General features: G+C 37.2%; 1 protein-coding gene across 10 annotated transcripts in view; it reads left to right on the top strand.

Moving 5' to 3' along the window:
• magi2a (membrane associated guanylate kinase, WW and PDZ domain containing 2a) overlaps positions 1-22,954 on the top strand; it is a 314,903-nt gene that overhangs the window by 195,391 nt on the left and 96,558 nt on the right. For all 10 annotated transcript variants that reach the window (XM_067392232.1, XM_067392242.1, XM_067392240.1 and 7 more), the window contains 4 exons: positions 9,587-9,706; positions 13,739-13,954; positions 17,092-17,296; positions 22,661-22,740. In XM_067392232.1, coding sequence (XP_067248333.1) covers positions 9,587-9,706; positions 13,739-13,954; positions 17,092-17,296; positions 22,661-22,740 — 621 coding nt within the window. The remainder of the gene's footprint in view (positions 1-9,586; positions 9,707-13,738; positions 13,955-17,091; positions 17,297-22,660; positions 22,741-22,954) is intronic.

The following is a 22,954-nucleotide window of genomic DNA, read 5'->3' as shown; positions in this document are numbered from 1 at the left end:
TAAGACCTTCATTCATCTTTGGAACACAAATTAAGACATCCGATGGCTTGTGAGGCCTGCATTGACAACAAGTTAATTTAGACTTTCAAAATGCCCAGAAAGCTACTAAAACATATTTAAAACAGTTCATGTCACTAAGATGGTTCGATTTTAATGTTATGAAGTCACAAGAATACTTTTTGTGCACAAAAAAAACTAAATAATGACTTTATTCAACAATATAGAGTGAAGGAGGATTTCAAAACACTGTTTCATGAAGCTTCAAAGCTTTACGAATCTTTTGTTTCAAATCAGTGGTTTGGAGCACTGCCAAAGTCACGTGAACCATTGAAATTTCGAAACAATTATGACGTAACAAAGCGTTGTTTACTGAAATCACGTGACTTTGGCAGTTTGATATCTGCTCTGAACCACTGATTCCTAACAAAAGATTTGTAAAGCTTCGAAGCTTCATGAATCAATGTTCATGAATCGCCCTTCACTAGATATTGTTGAATAAAGTCATTATTTATTTTTTTTTGGTGCACAAAAAGTATTCTTGTCGCTTCATAACATTAAGGTTGAACCATGTAGTCACATGAACTGTTTTAAATATATCTTTAGTAGCTTTCTGGGTGTTTGAAAGTCTAAATTAACTTGCTGTCAATGCAGGCCTTACTGAGCCATCAGATTTTATCAAAAATATCTTAATTTGTGTTCCGAAGATGGTCTTATGGGTGTCTTATGGGTGTGGAACAACATGAGGATGAGTAATTAATGACTGAATTTTCATTTTTGGAGAACTAACCCTTTAAAGTTGAAGCTCAAAAGTAACCTTTGTTTTAAGAACAAGACATGTTTGATTCAGGAAATTGTTACAGATTGGCCATTTTTATTAAACTGCAAAAAGCCCCTATTGAAACGGGAAAATGCACCTACTGTAATTATATACAAAATGGGTTGAGCAGAAATACCTTGATAACAATTTTCCAAAATATATAGCCTTAAGTACCATATCTAGCTTCTAAAATATAATGGATCTTAAAACTAGACAGAAATGCCTAAATTTCTAGATTTTTGGAGAGAACTAGTTGTTTATGGATAATATAATATAAAGGGATGTGCTATCATGTCCATGCAGTGGAAATCAAGACCTTCTAGACAGTATGAAGCACATACTGTTCTTGTTACATGCCTTATGAGGCTGCAAACCCATGCCAAAACATAGCCCACGCGCCATGTTTTCAAAGAAACGGCAAGCCCAAATCCTTCACGCCTCTCTTCGTTTTTTCTACCTTGCTTGAGCAAATGTGCAAAGACACTATTTCCAGATAGTATTTTCCTTCCCCCTTCTTCTCAGCAGGAGATATAGAGGTACATTTTGTACACAGGAAGATGATGCCACTTTCGAAGTGGGCGATACTGAGGACAAATAACTAGCCTTCTGCAGCCCTGAGAAGCTGTGTGCCTTTTTGCAGATTGCTGCAGCCCAGGATTGCTCATGTGGAAAGAATCACCTTTTTCTCTTCCTCTAGAGGTTGGTAAACTGGAAACTGCTTCCCGACTGTAGTTGAATTAGATGTAAATTGGTTAAAAGCTTGATTAAGAAAAACACTCTGGAGAGAAGCTCAATAAACTAATGAAATAGGATTTTGCATTGTTTTATTATCCCATGATATATGTCTATTTTCTGTCTATTACATGCAATGCACTGCATTCTATGGAGGAAAGCGTTATTGGGCAATTTACGTAATAATTAGGTGGCTCAAAAATCTGCACAAGATGCAAGAGATATCTATCTTGCATGTATCTAGACATTTTGAGTCATGTGGCTCAATTTAGATAGCATGTTTACAGTGTGCTTCCCACTCTCCGCCTATCTAGCCTCCTTCCATGATGCAGGTGTGTTGAAGCCTTGGCGCGAGTCATGTGAAAAAGATGGAAGATATCAACCCAAACTATTAGCATGACAGAAGTATTTAGACAGCTAGAACAGCATTAGCAAAACACAGCAAGAGTTCACAAATATGAGATGACCCAGAATTCAGCATTATGAGGAAACACCTCAAATAGTGCTAAATGAACCATCCAGTGCACCAACTGGATAGCATGGCTAAATATACAGCTGTCCAGCATCAAAGGTCCACTTTGAAATTAGCATAGACACTCTCAGAAAAACCCTTTCAAAAGTATAATATATAATATATACCATTTAGGTACTATTATGCACCCTTTAGGGATGGATAAATAAGGGGGAAAAAAAATTAAAGGGTACTGTACCTACCATTTTTGCTCAAGTGTGAATACATCTTTCTGTGGATGTGAATGTGAGTTTGCAAAGTTTTTATACGAGTAGCCTTGTTGTAATGTTAATGAATTTGGAGCTTCCTAAATGAGCGACTACATGCACAAGGTTAGCAATTGACCCTTCGCAAAGACACGCCCCCCTTAGTTACTATTACTTTGTCCAACAAGCCGTGGCGCTGTCATGCCTCATAGAGTGAAAAATACATTGCGGAGCAAAGAGGACACTGACAACACGTTGACAGACAAGACAGAGCAGGTTACTTATGATATTAAACAAAGTCCCAGCTTTCAAACTGTAATTTTTTAAGAAACTTGAACAATAACAAACGTTTTGTGGCTCTGTAATTTGTCGTGACAGATTGCTGTAGCGCCTCAGATCAAGCGGATCGTGAACTGATAATCTCTTCTTACTAGTTAATTTATAGCATCAAATAAACATGAATGAACATGAGAAGGAATGTTGTTTAAAAGACGTAAATACACACCATTTTTCTAGTTCAAGTCTACCGAGGTTAATCTTCTAACTCCTGACTGCTTTGTCGGACAAAATTGCGGATTCTGCGTTATGATTGGTTAGATCGCTTGTCAATTGGCATAAAACATGCACAAACCATCTACATATAAAGACTTTTCACACAGCCATTCTCAGCAGACATACAACACTATCTAAAGACGAAGCATTATGAATCAGCGTGTTGAATCAGCGCCAAAGTCACGTGATTTCAGCAGTTTGGCGGTTTGACACGCAAATTGAATCATGATTCGACACAGAAGAATCATAACACGCCAAAGCTTCCTGAAGCAGTGTTTTGAAATCGGCCATCACTTAATAAGTCGCTATTTTGTTTTGTTTTTTTGGCGCACCAAAAATATTTTTGTCGCTTTATAATATTAATATTGAACCACTGTACTCACATGAACTGATTTAAATGTTTTTAGTACCTTTATGGATCTTGAGAGAGGAAATGTCATTGCTGGCTATGGAGGCCAGCAACAAAATTTCAACAAAAATATCTTAATTTGTGTTCCGAAGATTAACGAAGGACTTACGGGTGTGGAACGGCATACGGCATGAGTAATAAATGACATTATTTTCATTTTGGAGTGAACTAACCCTTTAATGAAAAACATCTTTGCAATGTGACATTCACAGCCAATAGTCACCAACGATGTCTGCCATTCTCTGGAAAGCCAGTGAGAAGTGTTGTGTTTTCCGTTAGCATCTAGCTACAGTTTGTATCGGCTCAAGATAAACAGATTGATGCGCATCTCGTCAACAAAGCCTTTCTGCCAAAGTAGCTGTCTCTCTCGTGAAGAAATCACTGGCGTGGAGATCGATCCATCTCCCAGCAATTTGCTTTTCTCATTTAAAGTATGATTTATCAACAAATTGAGCTTTAAGACAATGTTGGCAAGTGATTTAATGGTCGTAGTGGATTCATTTTCTTTTCATTATGTTATTACACGCTTGGGTAGTCTGCGGTATTGTGAGATATTCTAGTTGTCGTGACGAGGCACGACGTCTTGCGCAGTCTTCTGACGGGGTTCGGCCCCGCGTAGACACAGGTCGCTAGACTGGAGACGTTCCTTTTGCCCCTTTTCCTGTGAACTGTCAATAGCATGCCCATCATAACTCTGAATGATAGGTTATCATGGTGGAAAGACACCAGGCTCTGGGGCTTGTTGTCTTTGTGTAGCTATTGACTGATAGATGATGAGAGATGATGTGAGTTTCAAACACTGGTGACAACTTGATGACCGTGCAGGACTCCTGTTGGGATTCTCTGCAACACTTGATGCCACCGTCTCAGAGGAGTGCGAATCTCTGCTGTCAGATGTGGTTTTTAAACTGCCTTAGTTGAATTTTGATTGCCATGAACTGGCAGTTGGTAGGTCAGGCAATGGATGAGAGTACAACCGTTTCTCATCGCCAGTGTTTTGACAAGTACAGGGTAAAGGAATTTTCTGTTGTTTGCTTCAAATATTGTTTGTGCGGTACTTCAGTTATGGGAAGGGGTGAATAAGCATGTCATTTGAGTTATTAAGGTATTAATGTGTCAAGAAAATCTTTTAAAAATATAGTTTACACAAATGCCTAGTTCTTAGAATGATATTATTCTTATTGGTTTCATATCGTTTTGTGCCATTTTCAAAAAGATTCAATGTAATTAATTCAATTTAATGATATCTAATTATGCCATGTGGTGACCATAAAAATGTAATGACATATTTTTCTCTGTTTACTTGTATCTTGAATTAGGGATGCACGATACATCAGCCACCATATCGGTATCGGACGATAATATTTTTAATGTTGTCGTTATCGGCCCGATAAGACAATTTGGCCGATATATTAAAGGTACAATATGTAAAATTTTTGCAGTAAAATATCCAAAAACCACTAGGCTAGTGTTATATATTTTGTCCAGCTGATTACTAACAATGTTTTCAACTACTTGTAAATCATGAGAAAATCCCCATTCTAAACAGTGACACGGGGCAGTGCAGTCGCCTGTCAATGACGTCAGTTACCTTTGTTGCCGCCTTTACTGACGTAAAAACCACATGACAACAGTGCCGTGGACAAATGAGGAAGTAGTGTCTAGCGTCCAGCAAACCACTAGCTCGCTTCAAGCAGTTCCTTATTTACTTCTTGCACGTTTTATGGTGGATTGTGTTACTTATTTATGGAACATAATTACTGTTTACCATCTGCCGCTGGTTCTGTCGACAAGGACAGCTCCCGTAAACTCATGACCGGAAAAGCGGAAGCGGCGCCGGCGACTGTGTCATAATAAAAGTCCCGCTGCTCGTGAGGCGTGTGTTGATCAATCGCTCCAGCTCCTCGTTCAGCTCCCGCAACACTCGGTCCTGCTCTGCTTCATACTACAGTAACGTTAATAATCACATCCACGAACATGAGTTCTTCCAGACTCCAATCCCTATTCTTTTGCACCGTCCGTTGAGATGGAGACCACATGTCCCAAATTTCCGCTCTAAAACTTGGCGTCATCAAACTACGCCTTTGTTTTGAATAGGCTTCTAGCGACCTCTAGCGGAAAAAAATATCACAAATTGTACCTTTAAAGCCGATAAATAATGGATTATTTCCTTCAGCTGAGACACTTCAGATGCGCACTGTCCGCCATTATGGTTTTGAATTGCTTGAAATATGATTGAAATCACTTTAAAAAGTACAGCCAATTCTGTCATATTGGCTACATAATATTATAATGAGAAGATTATAATTTTGTGCTTGGGACATGGATTTTAATGGTGAGACTTGTGTTTTTGTAATCAGGCTCTTAAAAATTCTATAAAAAATGTTATTTAGATTTATCGGCCAATATATCTGTTAACGGCTTTCAAATACAAAGAATTATCGGTTATTGGTATCGGCTAAATTTTTCCTATCAGTGCATATCTTGAATGATCAATTAAAAAATATCATTCAGTTTTGGGGGCATAACACCATGTGACATTTTACAGTCTGAACTAACCTTACCTTGTCATAAAAAGGTTAATTTATCTGATATTTTAAGACACTTGTTGACCTTTTAATAAAGGATATGTTAAACTTTTACATGTGATTTTCCTATCAAAAACTTTTTTTATTACTCATTACAATATCAGGACAGTTGTACCACCCTGACATTATTTTTATTTATTTTTTTACTTTATGCCCCTAACACAATATTGAAATGAATTTTAATTTAGACAGTAAAAAATTCTTATCACAGAAGAGATGTATTCAAACCATTATAAGTTTAAACTGCATTTTAATGTGTTTTTGAATAAATTAAAAGATCCAGATTAAAAAAAAAAGAAAGTCATGTCATTGACCCTGGAGTCAGGTGTTTACTGTTGGCATTCCCGCAGTGAGCTGCCTTAACATGCAGAGTTTAGAAATACCCCAGTGCTTTCTCAGCTAGCAGCAATTAGCACAAACTCTGGAGCTCCTCGCTGGCTAATTACTGCTCTGCTATATTCAGGACGCAGGAATACATTAACAGTTTACCATTTTAACCCCTTGCTACATGTACATACACTTTAAACAGTTCTCACTGTAAACTCGAGGGGTCATTTGTGTTCATTTCTTTTTCAGTAGCTTGGAAATTGTTAGCATTTAAAGCTTGTAAAAATGGGCAAAAAAGGAAATTTTACCACCAATTTTTTTTTTTTTTTTTTTTTTTTTTTTATATACAGTAGCTGGGATAGGCATGTTTAGCTGGTCTCCCAGCCTGGTCTCTAAGCTGGTGTTCAGCTGTATAACAAGCACATAAACCCCTTTAAAACTATATTAGCAAATCAGACCAACCAGCTTGGTGGCTAGCTAAGACGCAGCATATCTGAGGCTAGTTAAGGTGTGCTCAGGTATTCTCCTGGAGGATCAACATTCTGTGAAATTTAGCGCCAACACAAATTAAATACACCTTAACCAGGTGACCAAGGTTTTTTGGAGTGCTATAGACTTCTAGGCAGGTGTGTTTTGGGTCAGGGTATAACTAGACTCCATAAAGTGAACTTGAAAACCCTATGTCACCTGTATGTTCTGTTTAGTTAATTTTCTGTCATGTCTGTATCAGTTGCTATGGTTTCTGATTAGTTAATCTTCATCCAGCTGTTCCTGTTTAGTTCCCTCATTTAGCTTGTGTATTTATACCCCCTCTTCTGCTCAGTCCCTGGTCGGTTCTCGTTCGTGTTGTATGGTGTCTTCTACCTGAGTTTGCTTAAAAGGGTTAGTTCACCCAAAAATGAAAATTATCCAAGGATTTACTCACCCTAGGTGTATATGACTTTCTTCTTTCAGACGAACACGATCAGAAATACATGTAAAAATATCCTTAGTCCTCCAAGGTTTATAATGGTTGTGAATGGCAGTCCAAATTTTGAAGACAAAAAATGCATCTATGCATAAAAAACTTAATCCTTACGACTCCAGGAGGTTAATAAAGGCCTTCTGAAATTAATCTTTAAGACAAATATCCTTATTTAAAAACTTTATAAAGTAAAATAACCAGCTTCCGGCGGGACAGCCATAAACATTCGACGTACGTCCAAAAAGCCTTAACTTCTGCGATGTAATACACAACGACATGACATACTATCCTAGTACATCATGCCACAGTGTAGAACGTCATGTCATTGTGTACTATGGCGCGGAAGTTCATTTTTGGATGTACCTCGAATGCGAATGGCTGTCCCGCCGGAAGCTTGTTATTTTACTTTATAAAGTTTTAAATAAGGATATTTGTCTTAAAGGTGCCATAGAATTAAAAATTGAATTTATCTTGGCATAGTTGAATAACAAGAGTTCAGTACATGGAAATTACATACAGTGAGTCTCAAACTCCATTGTTTCCTCCTTCTTATATAAATCTCATTTGTTTGAAAGACCTCTGAAGAACAGGCGAATCTCAACATAATATTGACTGTGACGCAATAGTCGGGATCATTCATATGTACGCCCCCAATATTTGCATATGCCAGCCCATGTTCAAGGCATTACATAAGGGCAGCCAGTATTAACGTCTGGATTTGTGAACAGCTGAATCATCAGACTAGGTAAGCAAGCAAGAACAACAGCGAAAAATGGCAGATGGAGCAATAATAACTGACATGATCCATGATAACATGATATTTTTAGTGATATTTGTAAACTGTCTTTCTAAATGTTTCGTTAGCATGTTGCTAATGTACTGTTAAATGTGGTTAAAGTTACCATCGTTTCTTACTGTATTCACCGTTGTAATTTTCATTTTTAAACATTTGCAGTCTGTATAATTCATAAACACAACTTCATTCTTTATAAATCTCTCCAACAGTGTAGCATTAGCCATTAGCCACGGATCAAATTAATTCAGAATCAAATGTAAACATCTAAATAAATACTATACTCACATGATCCGATGTATGCATGCAGCATGCATGACGAACACTTTGTAAAGATCCATTTTGAGGGTTATATTAGCTGTGTGAACTTTGTTTATGCAATGATAGAGTCGAGAGCTCGGGAGGGGGCGGAGAGCGCAAGCAATTAAAGGGGCCGCAACCTGAATCAGAGCATTTCTAATTATGCCCCAAAATAGGCAGTTAAAAAAATGTATAAAAAAAAAATCTATGGGGTATTTTGAGCTGAAACTTCACAGACACATTCAGGGGACACCTTAGACTTATATTACATCTTGTAAAAAATAATTCAATGGCACCTTTAAACAAATGCATAGATTCACTTCAGAAGGCCTTTATTAACCCCCTAGAGTGGAATGGATTAATTTTTTTATGGATGGATGCATTTTTTTGTCTTCAATATTTGGCCTGTCATTCACAACCATTATAAACCTTGGAGGACTAAAGATAATTTTAAATATATTTCTGATTGTGTTCATCTGAAAGAAGATAGGATGGCTTGAGGGTGAAATATTTTTAATTTTTGGGTGAACTATTCCTTTAAACACTGTGTGTTCCTCTCACCAGAGCGTTACGCACTGGGCTAGTTTGAGCTGTTTGTAGCATTCTAGTTTCACCGTGATGTGTACATGTATCTTCTAGACTTAAAAGAATTCTCCAAAACAAGGGTTAAATAGCTGCCAAACAGTGTTCTGGTTATGCTGCGTGATAATGTCACTAGAGCAAGTTTTGTTTTAAGACTTGACTCCAAATTTGAAAAGTCTGATCATTGACGAGTCAGAAGTAGTTTTTTTTTCCTTCCTCAAATAGGTTTCTTATGTTCATCAAGGCTGCATCAAAAATACAATTTAAAATGTAATTTATTATTTAAACACTGAATTTTCAGCAGCCATTATTCCTTGTGGAAACTAAGATTTTATTTTCAGAATAAAAAAGTCCATTGAACAGCATTTATTTGGAATAGAAATCTTTTTTAACATTATAAATGTCTTTACTTTTGTCAACAAAATAATAGTGTGATGCATAATGATAAATTCTTTAGATTTTGGAAAAGCTACATTTTCAAGGCTTGTCCATGCAAAAGGAAACATACAAGGTTGCATCATTATTTTCACCTTAGAACTTCAAAACCCTCATATTTTGTTTTTCTTCCTTTCCTGTTTTCTTTTTGTGTCTCTGACAGACTGTCAGACGGCATATGTGGCACTCTGTGTAAAAATTAAGTGAACCAGTTACCCGGGCACCTGTTCTGTTTGGCTCATGTTGAGCTTCGCTATAAAAACCTTTTTTTGTTGTTGGATGAGCTTTCTAGCTGCTGATTAAGCCCATGGCTCAAACCCTTAGGGGGATCGCTGACCTGAACTAACCCGCCTCTCTTTTTTCTCTGTAGGTACAACCAGGCAGCCTAAAGAAGGAGAGGTTCCGGGAGTAGACTACAACTTTGTGACCGTAGAGCGGTTTGTGGAATTGGAGAAAAGTGGAGCTTTGCTGGAAAGTGGAACTTATGAAGGTAGGTTGGCCGAGTTGCACAATCACATATCAAGTTATAGTGTTTGTCCCAATATCTTGTTGCTAGGATTAGGGATTTGAGCAAGCACTACCCTAACTAACCAACCACTAGCTAAGTATTAAACTCAATGTGCTACGGACATGAGTGATACCTCAAATCATGGAGTTTCTTGAGGTGAAGTGCACTATTACTTCTCTAAGCTTTTTTTAACATGGTGAGCAATAAAGTCAGCTAAAAAATTCCATAGATTTTCATTGAAGGAGGAAACTGTACCAGATGAAAATATCAGTAGCTGGGTTTCTATCCAAGTTTTGGGATGCTGCATAAAAATGTTAGATTGAAACAAACATTTTTTAAACTAACACATGTTCAAAACTCGCTTTGGATATATACATGTTTTTATTTAGTAAGAACGTTTGCATAAACAAAATTCTTAGATTTGACTGTGCCTCAACAAAGGTGTATGACTGAATAATTCTCTCAAAGAACAAAAGAAAACATCTCGCTCTGGACATTCTGAAATGCTGGAGCCAAAGCCTGTCATCAAAATGATTGACTGCTATTACCTCCCAGAACTGTTTGACGAGATCTCGCTCCCAGATGGAAGGGATCTGCTGCTGATTGCTAGCAAACATGAAGTTCATCAGAGCATTTTGTTTGTGTGCTCTAAAATGCAAGTAATGTATTACAATTAATAATGAGCCACAGTGGCATCCCCAGTGGCTACAACTTCTATTTCCATTTCAATTATGTGACATTTTCCCTGGAAGTGACAAATGAAATTTATTTCCGTCTGCTTATGGCAATGCTGATTTATTCACAATTTGTTTTGTGATATTTGGTTTTTCGAGAGAACAGATCTTGGGAAATTATCTGATTGGCAGTAAATCTAGTTAATGCACAGCATGATATAAAAATAACCTAAAGGGAATCTAATTCTCTAGGGAGTTGTGAGCTTTGCCTTTCTTCACTTCAAAAGTCCAACAACTCCAATACATATCCATGTCCCCCTCTCTCTCTCAGTCCATATCCACTTTTCCCTCTGAGTTGACTTTTTGACTGAAAGGGACAGAAGAGAATCTCTATTTGTGAAATAGAGAAGCTCTTCTCTACATACTCTGTTTCTTTCACATTAATTCTTCCTCAATCTTCATAATGGTGATTTTGATTTTCATCATGTTTTAAAGATTGTGACTGGCACAGTAAAGAGACACTTTCTCAGCTCAGCTTCAAAGGGGACCATTTTTACAATTTTTTCAAAATGTAATATAGGTGTCCCCAGAATGTGTCTGTTAAGTTTCAGTTTAAGTAAAGTTTTTTTGAGTGAAAGCAAAAAGTTTTCGTGCATGTGTCTTTAAATGAAAATGAGCTGCTGCTCCCCACCCCACTTTCCAGAAGAGGGCGGAGCCTGTACAACTTGTGCCTCGATACTCTGCCAAAAACTAACAAAACATCTGTTTGGTTTTACTTATCATCTTCATCAAGGAGGCCATGTTCATGTGACATCATGAAAGTTAAAGGTGCCCTAGAATTAAATATTGAATTTATCTTGGCATAGCTGAATAACAAGAGTTCAGTACATGGAAAAGACATACACTGAGTTTCAAACTCCATTGTTTCCTCCTCATATAAATCTCATTTGTTTAAAAGACCTCCAAAGAACAGGCGAATCTCAACATAACACTGACTGTTACGTAACAGTCGGGGTGTACGCCCCAATATTTGCATATGCCAGCCCATGTTCAAGCCATTAGACAAGGGCAGAACGTCTGGATCTGTGCACAGCAGAATCATCTAGGTTAGCAAGCAAGAGCAATATCAAAAAATGGCAGATGGAGCAATAATAACTGACATGATCCATGATATCATGATATTGTTAGAGATTTTTGTGAATTGTCTTTCTAAATGTTTCGTTAGCATGTTGCTAATGTACTGTTAAATGTGATTAAAGTTACCATCGTTTCTTACTGTATTCTCGGAGACAAGAGCCGTCACTATTTTCATTATTAAACACTTGCAGTCTGTATAATTCATAAACACAACTTCATTCTTTATAAATTTCTCCAACAGTGTGTAATGTTAGCTTTAGCCACTATCAAACTCATTCAGAGTCAAATGTAAACATCCAAATAAATACTGTACTCGCATGATCCGATGTATGCATGCAGCATGCATGACGGACATCTTGTAAAGATCCATTTTGAGGGTTATATTAGCTGTGTGAACTGTGTTTATGCTGTTCAAGGCAAGCGCGAGCTCCGGGGGAGGGGGAGCACGAGAATTAAAGGGGCCGCAACCTATATATCGGTGCATAGTTAATGATGCCCCAAAATAGGCAGTTAAAAAAATGAATAAAAAAAATCTATGGGGTATTTTGAGCTGAAACTGCACAGACACTTTCAGGGAACACCTTAGACTTATATTACATCTTTTAAAAAGAAGTTCTAGGGCACCTTTAATTATTTGCGTGCGTTTTAAAGCCATAACAGTTTAAACTTCTGATATATGGTTTTCAGAAACCAAGTATATTAGACTTGATGAACTCAGATACAAAGAAACACTTACATTCATGCTTTATTCTATTGTTACTTTTTAAATCCATATTTATGAGTTACAGCTGTTGTGCGCTGTAGCATCATGTCAGGTAGTGACCCAGGGAGAATTGAAGGCACACTCAACCAGATGCCCTGCTCTCCTCAAGAGCCTGTTCATCCCAGGGGAGCCATGGTACTATTACTGAGTCTGTAAACATAGGACAGCACTCACTCACACACTCATCGTTTGAGCAACAGTTTGTGTGTGATGTTGTACAGGTGTCTGAGTCCTGGTTAAAGTCCTGCTGGACTTTGTGGGTTTTTGGTTTGTTTGCAGAGACATGATTTTCACTGACCGAGCGACGCAAAAAACACAGATATCACAAACACATCACACACATTTACCTAGTCTAAATGAGTATGCATCACAGACATATTTTTTATAAAGCTAATTATATTTAGTAATATGTGTGTAGATTAGGGTATTGATGGCAGGGGCATGTCCCTATTAAATTCATATTAATTACAATTAATTATTAAAAGAGATAAGTTAATGATGAAAAGTGATAACATTAACACCTTAATGTTAGCTTAACCATTTGTTTCTTTGATTCCAAAGTTTGCTTTTTTGTTCATGTTCACAGTTTAAGGATTTGTTCACTTTCAAATGAAAATTACCCCAAGCTTTACTCACCCTCAGGCCATCCTAGGTGTATATGAATTTTCTGATGAACACAATATGAGATATATTAATAAATATCCTGACGCATTCTGACGCTGAAGAAAGTGCCTCCATCCAGATCCATCCATCATAAACATACTCCACACGGCTCCGGGGGGTTAATAAAGACCTTCTGAAGCGAAGTGATGCATTTGTGTAAAAAAATATATCCATATTTAACTTAAGTTATGAAGTAAAATATCTAGTTTCCATCAGACCGCCTTTCGTATTCAACTTAAGAAAAAAAGTGTAAACTAGTGTTGCCTCAGTTAAGCTTTTTCCGTAAGATGAATAGGGAAGGCGTAGGATGTGGCGAAACTTTTTGAACTGCGAGAGTTGAATACGGAAGGCGGTCTGGTGGAAGCTAGATATTTTACTTCAAAACTTGTTAAATATATATATATATATATATATATTGTTTATATATCTCAGATTGTGTTCATCAGAAAGAAGAAAGACATACCTAGGATGGCTTAGATACACCTAGGATGGCTTGAGGGTAAAGTAATTTTTATTTGAAAGTGAACTAATCCTTTAAATTGTTTGTATTATTGAATTAAATTGTATTTAAACATTAAAATGCGGCGTCTATGTATTTATATGTATGATAATTGTACATTTATTGATAATTGCTGATGGATGGATGGATGGATGGATGGATGGATGGATGGATGGATGGATGGATGGATGGATGGATGGATGGATGGATTGATTGATTGATTGATTATAAACTTAATTAAAATGTCAATTATACACCAAATGTCTGATTGGTTGCAGATAACTATTACGGCACCCCGAAGCCCCCGGCAGAGCCCAGCCCACTGCTGCTGAATGTAGCTGAGCAGCTGTTGCCAGGCGCCACACCCAGATCACAGGGCAAACGCAGACGTAACAAGTCCGTCAGCAACATGGAGAAGGCTGGCATCGAGCCACCTGAGGAGGAAGAGGAGGAGAGGCCCGTCATCAACGGCAACGGAGTCGCCATCACCCCAGGTAAGGAGCTCTCAATCAATTTAAGAAGAAGAGAGATCCTTCATGCCATTTTGTCATGTACAGGCTCACCGGTGTAGTAAATTCAGTTACTGCTGTGACCTGTGATCAGGGTTACTAGCGTAGAGATGATTACGTGAGGCCACTAGGTGCATCATGTATCATAGCAACCGCCTTGACTCTAAATTACCTCATAGTAACCACTGTTGTCAGGGCAATAGCCTAGCAACTGTCATGCCAGCATGTTATCACACATTGCCTGTTTTTCGCTCCATAAGAGCGGCTCTGCGGGGCGGAAACGTGCATCAAGTCTGCATGTACTGAAAAAAACCTTTTGTTTTGTTCTGGCTCTAATACACCACCATGACATGGTGATTTAGAATCTAACACAGTGAGAGTATTGTTGACATCCAGTAATATAAAAAATGCCAGAGGAAAATGTATTGCTCAGAGCTCTTTTGTGGCTCAGTGCACTTAAATTCAACATGAAATCAAAACTGACCCCAATTACTTTCTTAATACAAGTTCCTGGCATTATTGTGTATGATTCATCTGTCCATGTTTATTTGAATGAGGAACATTTTTCATCAAAATTGTAATAACTTGCTTCCCTTCAAAAACAAGAAGGTTTTCTAAAATCTTACCAGTATTAAACAAAGTAATTTAATGTTGGCTAATGCTAATATAATAAAGTTTATAGCAATAATGACATATAAAGATAGATTTGAAAAATAAGGGGGTGATCTTAAAGAGTTAGTTCACCCAAAATAAAAATCCTGTCATTAATTACTCACCCTCATGTCATTCTACACCCGTAAGACCTTCGTTCATCTTCAGAACACAAATTAAGATATTTGACTTTGGCAGTTTTGATACATGCTCCGAACCACTGATTCAAAATAAAAGATTTGTAAAGCTTCGAAGCTTCATGAAGCAGTGTTTCGAAATCACCCATCACTAGATATTATTGAAGTCTTTATTTTGTTTTTTTTTTGGCGCACAAAAAAGTATTTTTTTGTCGCTTCATAACATTAAGGTTGAACCACTGTAGTCACATGAACTGTTTTAAATATGTCTTTAGTAGCTTTCCGGGCATCAGACATTAGTTTACTCTCAAAACACAAATTAAGATATTTTTAATGAAACCATACAGATTTCTTTCCCTCCGTTGAAAGTCCATTTCACCAAAACTTTGATGAAAAAAGTTCATTAAGACATAAAGATAATCCAGGTCTTCTGCTTTATATGATTAACGGATTTAATTTAGGCTTTTATTCACTTAGAAACTTTGATCAACGCTCATACGTAGAGCACAAATATAGTAATTGGAAGCTCAACTGGACTCGCTTCGCATTCGAGAACAAACCTCATTGGTTCTCTTGCCTCAGGCATGTATGGTTGAGCTTTAACATTTAATTTTCATTTGTGTTTCGAAGATAAACGAAAGTCTTTTGAGTTTGGAACAACATGAACATGAGGGTGAGTAAAAGATGACAGAATTTTCATTTTTGGGTGAACTTATCCTCCATGTCCCAGTCAAGTAAATTAATTCCCACCATTTTCCCCTATTTTTTCTTGTTAAATATTCTGTTTAATCAGAAATACATAACATTAAGTACATAAAATAGATGTTTAATGTTGACTTTAATGGAGTTCCCAATGATTCAGTAAAGTATCAACTTCATCTTTAAAGTTTTTTATAAAATCTTTGGGACATACAAACAAGACCATTTTTGACAGCAAGTAAGAGTATATAATAGATGTAGAATATTAATTTTTATAGCTCAGATAATTTGGCCTTGGGATTTTATGTGAAATTTGATATGATGATGAGTTCATATTGAAATATCTGACTTTTCATTGCATGTTTGGTGTCTTGCAAGATTTGAGCACAATTTGAGACGTTGATGAAATCTCTGAAGAGACGCATGAGGATATTATGAGATAAGAATATTTGCCATTTTTCTTAGAAGTACTGTTTCGGGATTTACAGTATACAAAATAAATATATGATTATTATATGGCTGTAAAATATTCTCAATTCATTCACCAAGTATGACAAAAGACTTTACTCTGGATGCTGCGCCTTTGATGCCTTTAAATGCTGTCTAGATAGGCAGCTCACAAGGTTGTGTGTGTGTGTATGATTGAGTGAAGCTGTCCTCTCATTTCTCAGTTGATTAAAACATCAGTACTGGTGAATGTTATGGGATTCTGTGTCTTTTTCTTTAGTCTCTTCCTCTCTCTTCCCCTCGATCTGTCTTTTGAGCCTCTCCTTTGGGACCTCCAACCTCCATAACTCAAACTAGGACACGTTCGGTTCTCTTTCAGTTTTTTTTTTTTTTATTCTCTCGCTTTCTCACCACAGACTCCATTTTAATCACTCTGCTCTTATTTCACCGTCTCAGTCCAACTAACTCCATCTCTGTCTGTTCTTCCATCATTTCTTACAGTCTTCTGTTTTCTCTTTCTAACATGCTCCTCTTACAGTGACCTGCTTTTCAATTCTCTCAGAAACTCCAAATCTCAGTTACATCTCTCTCTCTCTCTTATAAATATTTTCTCTGTCTGTCTCATTCACTGGCTTTCTCTGTAGTCTTGGACTCAGAGTTTCACCATCCGTGCTGTTAAAAGTTGGAGACGTCTTCAGGAATATTGGATTCTTGTAAATTTGACAGTTTTCTTTTTATAAGCGTAGCTCCACTTGGTGATTATTCTGTTGAATTTTATTACACTATTCATCATTTTTATCTGCTTCTATTGTCTGGTTCTTTTTAATTGATAAAGGTGTTTGAATCGGAGATCTATTTCTGCAGTTGCTGTTAAAAGGTTACAGATTTAGTTTAAACTGTTTTGCAATATATTTATTGTTTTTAGATTTTTCTTCTGTTAAAAGCTACACTGTAAAAAACTATTTTTATGATTTGTTATCAGAACATTTTTTCTTTTGTCAAATCAACTTAGATAATTAATGTGGTTCAGATAACATAATATTTTGAGTTTCTGTTGATTAAACCAATTGTCTTCATTGAATTAACTCAAATCTTTCATTTCAATGAACTCAAAAGGCAACTTTTTTAAGTTAAACCAACAATTCTTTTTTTACAGTATATTTTTCCAAATTTTCTTGCATTTTTTAGAGTCCAGTGAACATGAAGACAAGAGTACGGATGCCTCAGGAGAGATGCCCACCACATGCCCCTCTGAAACCTCCACAGATGCCCCTAAAGAAGAGACAGAACCACCAAAATCGCCTCCCAAACCGGATGAGAATGACGAGCTGGGTCCTCTGCCAGATAACTGGGAGATGGCGTACACTGAAAAAGGAGAAGTGTACTTCATTGAGTGAGTATCTCTATCCATCTGTATAATTTCCAATTAATTAGAATTATAATCAGCATTATTTAAAGGTGCATTCAGTATTTTTCCCCAATAAAAAAGTTTTTACATGGAGCAAAAGCAGAAAGGGGAAGAAAGTTAATTTAAGTGACTTTGAACGTGGCATTGTTGAAGCCAAACTGCTGATCTACTGGGATTTTCACACACAACCATCTCTAGGGTTTACAGAGAATGGTCTGAAAAAGAGAAAATGTCCAGTGAGCAGCAGTTCTGTGGGCGAAAATGCCTTGTTGATGCCAGAGGTCAGAGGAGAATGGCCAGACTGGTTTGAGTTGATAGAAATACAACAGTAAATGAAATAAGCAGTTGTAACAACCAAGATCTGCAGAAGAGCATCTCTGAACGCACAACACGTCAAACCTTGAAGCAGATGGTATACAACAGCAGAACCACTCCTGAAAGCTACGAACAGGAAAATGAGGCTACAATTCACACTGGCTCACCAAAATTGCACAATAGAAGATTGGAAAAACTCTGAGTCAAGAATTTGGCGTAAACAAGATGAAAAAATGGATCCATCCTGCTTTGTATCAATGGTTCAGGCTGGTGGTGGTGTAATGGTGTGGGGGATATATTTTCTTGGCACACCTTTAGAGCCCCTTAGTATCAATTGAGTAATGCTACAGCCTACCTGAGTATTGTTGCTGACCATGTCCTTCCATTTATGACCATTATGTCCATCCCTCTTCTGATGGCTACTTCCAGCTGTATAACGCACCATGTCACAAAGCTTAGTGTATTCCTCACTGAGAAACTTTTTTGTCTACAGTAGCATAAGAAACAGCTCTGAGATCAGTGGCAGAAAGGTAGACTCGCTTGTCTCAGTGATGGGACTCGACTGACGGCACACTGCCAAGCGACTGGCCAGAGAAATTGCAGCCAGGGGCAAAAAGATGGTGCACCTTTGATGTGCTCGCTCTCTATGACACTCCACACTTCTTCCCTTGTGTCTTTCAGTGTGTGTTTTCTCCCTGGTGTCACTTAGTGTTTCATCCCCCTCTTACAGAAAAGAAAAATTATTTCATATAAAAGCATATCAAAGGACGCTCTATTGGCACAGTGCATTTCCACAGCTTATGTTCAGTTGCTTTGGGAGTTTAAATGTGACTGAATGCATGTACAGAGACATTTTGTCGTGATTAATCTGGTCCAGTATGAGTGTGTGTGTGCGTGGTGAGGGATAGACATATGGAGAAGTGTCTACAGTTTGAGAATTAAAGACGCTCCGTCTGTGAGGGAGATCGAGAAAAACAAGGCGCCATTGGCTGTTTGACAACTCCATTAAATCCTCAATAGTCACACTGTGTGGGCCAGTGCAAACTCTGTGTGTGTGTGTGCATGTGTTGTGTTGTGTTGTGTTACATGAAGCAGTGACAGACTGTCCTCGCATCATTCGGAGTCAGTCATATTCAGCTTCTGTCATGAACGATACAACAGAAATTAAGTATTATCCCTGTGGAAAAACAGTGCTGTACAGTCACAGTTAGAAGATTGAAAACATTTCTAGCTATCTACAAGGGACAAATATCAAATATATGGAAAAGCAATTGAAGTTGCATGTGTGTGTGTGTGTGTGTGTGTGTGTATTAAGGGTGTAACGGTACATGTATTCATCCCGAACCGTACAGTACGGATGTCACAGTTCGGTTCATGCTGTTAGACAATGAATAGTCGGTCAGAGGCCATCCACTCTACAATCCAGAAGGGGGCGCACAAGGCAATGCAAAGCTGTTTGCTAACCACTAGGGCTGGGCGATATATCAAATGCTTTTTTGATATGAATCGCCCTCGATATTGAACGCGATATTGCGTGGCTTATCGGCGAACTACGGCTCTGTCTATTAAATGCTGCTTCATTTGAAAGCAGGTGATGGCGATTTAGCGGCAATCAGGGAACCGGCTTTACTGACGAAATGCGTGTGACAAAAGCATTCGATATATCGCCCAGCCCTACTAACCACCACAACAGGAAAAAGCGCAGAAGAAGAAGAACAGACAATCTAGAAAGTGTATGTGTTCAATCTTTCAATCTGTGTTTCAACCATGGAATAATAGAATAATATCTCATGTAGCATTACATTTACCTCAGGCAAGTCATTTAGTGTCTACAGCATGTTAGTTCACTAGAGAAATTAACTATAGAGGGGAGCATTTCACTAAATATATGCACTATATTAGCTTATATATTCATTATATATATATATATATATATATATATATATATATATATATATATATATATATATATATATATATATATATATATATATATATATATACATTATATATAGTTAATGCAAAACCTGCCTTATGTGCAATTTACATGATTTTTTTATTATTATTTGAGTGTTTATTATTATATCTAAAAATAAATAGCAACTGTAAATTGTAATTATAGTGATGTGCAAGAAAGGGCTGCCTGTATATACGGTAGTTAGTAGTAATATTTTTATTTTTATCCTTAAGAAAATTACATGTATTTAAATAGAGAGATGCAGTTTGTTCAACAAATCACTGTTTTATAAAAAATAAGAAAAAATAAGTAATTTTATATTTAGTTTTCTCCCCACTGCTGTACCGAACCCATACCGAACTGTGACTTCAGTACCGAGGGACGTACCAAACTGTCATGTTTGTGTACTGTTAGAATATATATATGAGCAATATCACACGAGTAGCCATGCGATATTGCTGTATATTAGCACGGCTGTGATTCGTGTAATCACAGCGTGCTGATATACAGCCACGGCTATGTGTGATATTGCGTTTATACAACAGTTCGACGGCACGAGTGTGTAAATAAATAAAAACAACAACGGAGTGTCTTTAAAACCCTCTTTCGTGCAGCACTACTTCCGTCCGCCATGGATTCAAATCTCAAGTTGACAGTTGGACCAAGCCTCCGTTACTAATTATAAAACGTCACTTTAGAACTAGTAACGGAGCGTTCAGTCGCTTCACTCATTGAATTTTGTACAGTATGAGACAGAGAGAGAGAGAGAGAGAGAGAGAGAGAGATCGCCTAAGAGAGTATTAACTGTCTGATATATTGCATTACATTCATTCTTCAAGTCGATCTCCATAATATTATATCAATTATAAAAGTCCGTTTGAATGTCCGCTGAGGAAAGCGATCTTGTATTTGTCCTTTTTTTTTTACAGCTTTTGGAATTTTCCAAAACATCCATAACACCACAGTGCAAAAACAACTTCCTTTGCAAAAGTTCCTTTCAATTTAAAAGTCTCTAGTGACTGACAGACAGTGTTGCCGCCATCTAATGGCATTTTAATGTAACTTTCACTCAATCCATATTACACACTAATGGACATATTTATATAAAATAATATTTATTGAACAACAAATAAACACAATTGTACAGTTCAGTCAAACGTAAAGCACTAGTTATTTAAAAAAAAAAAAAAAAAAAAAAAAACTATAGGTCACCCTTTACGCTTGTATGTGGGTTTTTACAAATATTTAACGAATGAAGAGGATTTTAAAGAGCCTGTGACCAAACCTCGTAACTCCATTAGATCCTCAAACTGTCAGTCAAAGCTCATAAATCCGCCTCACCTCATGAATTAAGTGCCGCACTCAGTTTGGTCATCTCGTCTATGCAATGCAAAGGTAAATAAAGATCTGTTTGAAAAAAAAATGTAAAGCTTTTTCTTTATTCAAAAAACACTGTCTATAAAGTTTAATTTTAATACGTAAAGTTTAAGTTTTACGTATTTGAAGAGCAGAGAAGAGTCTTCGTCTGACATTTCCCGTCTAGTTGTAGCCAATATACTATATAAAGGATGTAAGGTAACATTAATTATTGTCAGATTTAACATAGCACAATTCGACCATGATGGTCACTTCAAGCAGAGTGATACAAACGGTGAAAAGGTAGGAGGAGTGCTGTTATCACTGAAATATCGCACGGCTATCAGCCAATCAGATTCGAGAACCAGACAGAACTGTTGTGTGTATATATATATATATATATATATATATATATATATATATTTATTTATTTATTTATTTATGAGCAATATCACATGAGTAGGAGTGCAAAAATGTTTCTCAGGGAGGAATTTTGCTATTGTAGGCCCTAAACAAGCTTTTCTTTTAATGTCAAATTGGTCGCATGACGTTGAAAGCACATTTTGAAAGAGCTTTTGAATACATTATAAATATAGACATACCATTTTAAGTTTGTTGCATTGTATTTATTGGTATTCATATTCAATGGTATATCGTTGTTTCAATATGTACTGTGAAGCACTTTGGTTTAACTCCTGTTGTTTTGTTATTAGCATCAGACCTTGTTCATGCCCTCATGCTCCAGACCAGTGGCGTGCACGGGGGGGTCCGGGGGGGCTTGAGCCCCTGCCCCTTTGATCGTGAAAGTGAAATTGCCCTTTGCGGTGCCCCCACATTCCCATTTCTCCCCCCGGATCGCGATTTCTGCCAAGGGAGAACGTTCCCCCCACACCCCAGAACGCGATTTCGGTCGAGGGAGAAGCCCACAAAACCTGACATGCAACAGTCTGCAGTCATGGCTGTGTGAAAGAGGGAATTTGTGGACTTCAAAACCCACTCAAGAAAATTAACTAGTGGATGTAACGTTAATTAGTGTAATTGGCTAATTAACAAGATGTTGTCTGAACATTTAATGTTGAATGAAATAGAGAAGGTAGTATCAACATTTTAAATTGAATTTGCGTCATCAGTTGCCGTAGTCTCATTGGTTCTTCTTAGATGGCTGTCATAGGAGCAGTCACGCCGCAGGACTATGACTCAACATTTCAGATGCTGTCAGAACTTTATTGGAGGATTCATTGCAAAGGCAATTAATTAGTTGTGGGTGAGCATGTAACACTAAGCCACTAAAATCTGCCAGTTTTGCCAATTTTTTCAAAAGAAATCTTTTTATGATTCCTGAAATAGTTCTCAGATGGCCAAAAAAAAAAAAATCATTTTGTGTACTGAACTGTTTAATGAAATCACTGCTCATGTTCAGTTCTCCTCCCTCATACAGTTAGTCAGTCACATCTTCCTCACCATATCTCTGTCCTCCTCCTCCTCTCTTTCTTGCTGTGCTAATGAGAAGCTTACAGCTAATTAAAAGTATCGATTGCCGTTTTGTTAAGCTAAACTTTTTTTTTCTCACCCTCGTTTAGAGATGAAGTCTCCAGAGACTTCATTTCAGTCTCTCTCATCTCCTCAGTGTGATAATTTACAGTAGCAGTTTGCAGCACTCTCATCCCTCTCTCTTCCTCTTCATCTCTTTTCCCTTTCTGCTCCATTTCTCTCCTCTTCAGCCACAATACGAAGACGACATCGTGGTTGGACCCCCGGCTTGCGAAGAAAGCGAAGCCCCCTGAAGAATGCAAAGAGAACGGTTAGTGTTTGTCTTTCATTTTCTCTATATGTTATGACTCTGTTTGCTTTACTCTCCAAACTGGTGCAGACCAAAGACAAACATTTAAATGTACTGAAATAAAACAACTAGCCATTACTGTATTAGACTGCAGTGATTATTACATTACAGTGTTATTAAACAAGATGTGAAGCAGAAATGGCTTATTGCTTTTATAAAAGTCTGATCTTATAAA

Source organism: Chanodichthys erythropterus, chromosome 8, assembly GCF_024489055.1.
Source record: "Chanodichthys erythropterus isolate Z2021 chromosome 8, ASM2448905v1, whole genome shotgun sequence".
Classification (NCBI taxonomy): domain Eukaryota; kingdom Metazoa; phylum Chordata; class Actinopteri; order Cypriniformes; family Xenocyprididae; genus Chanodichthys; species Chanodichthys erythropterus.
The sequence above is the reverse complement of the archived record's forward strand: the minus strand, read 5'-3'. Positions and strand labels throughout refer to the sequence as shown.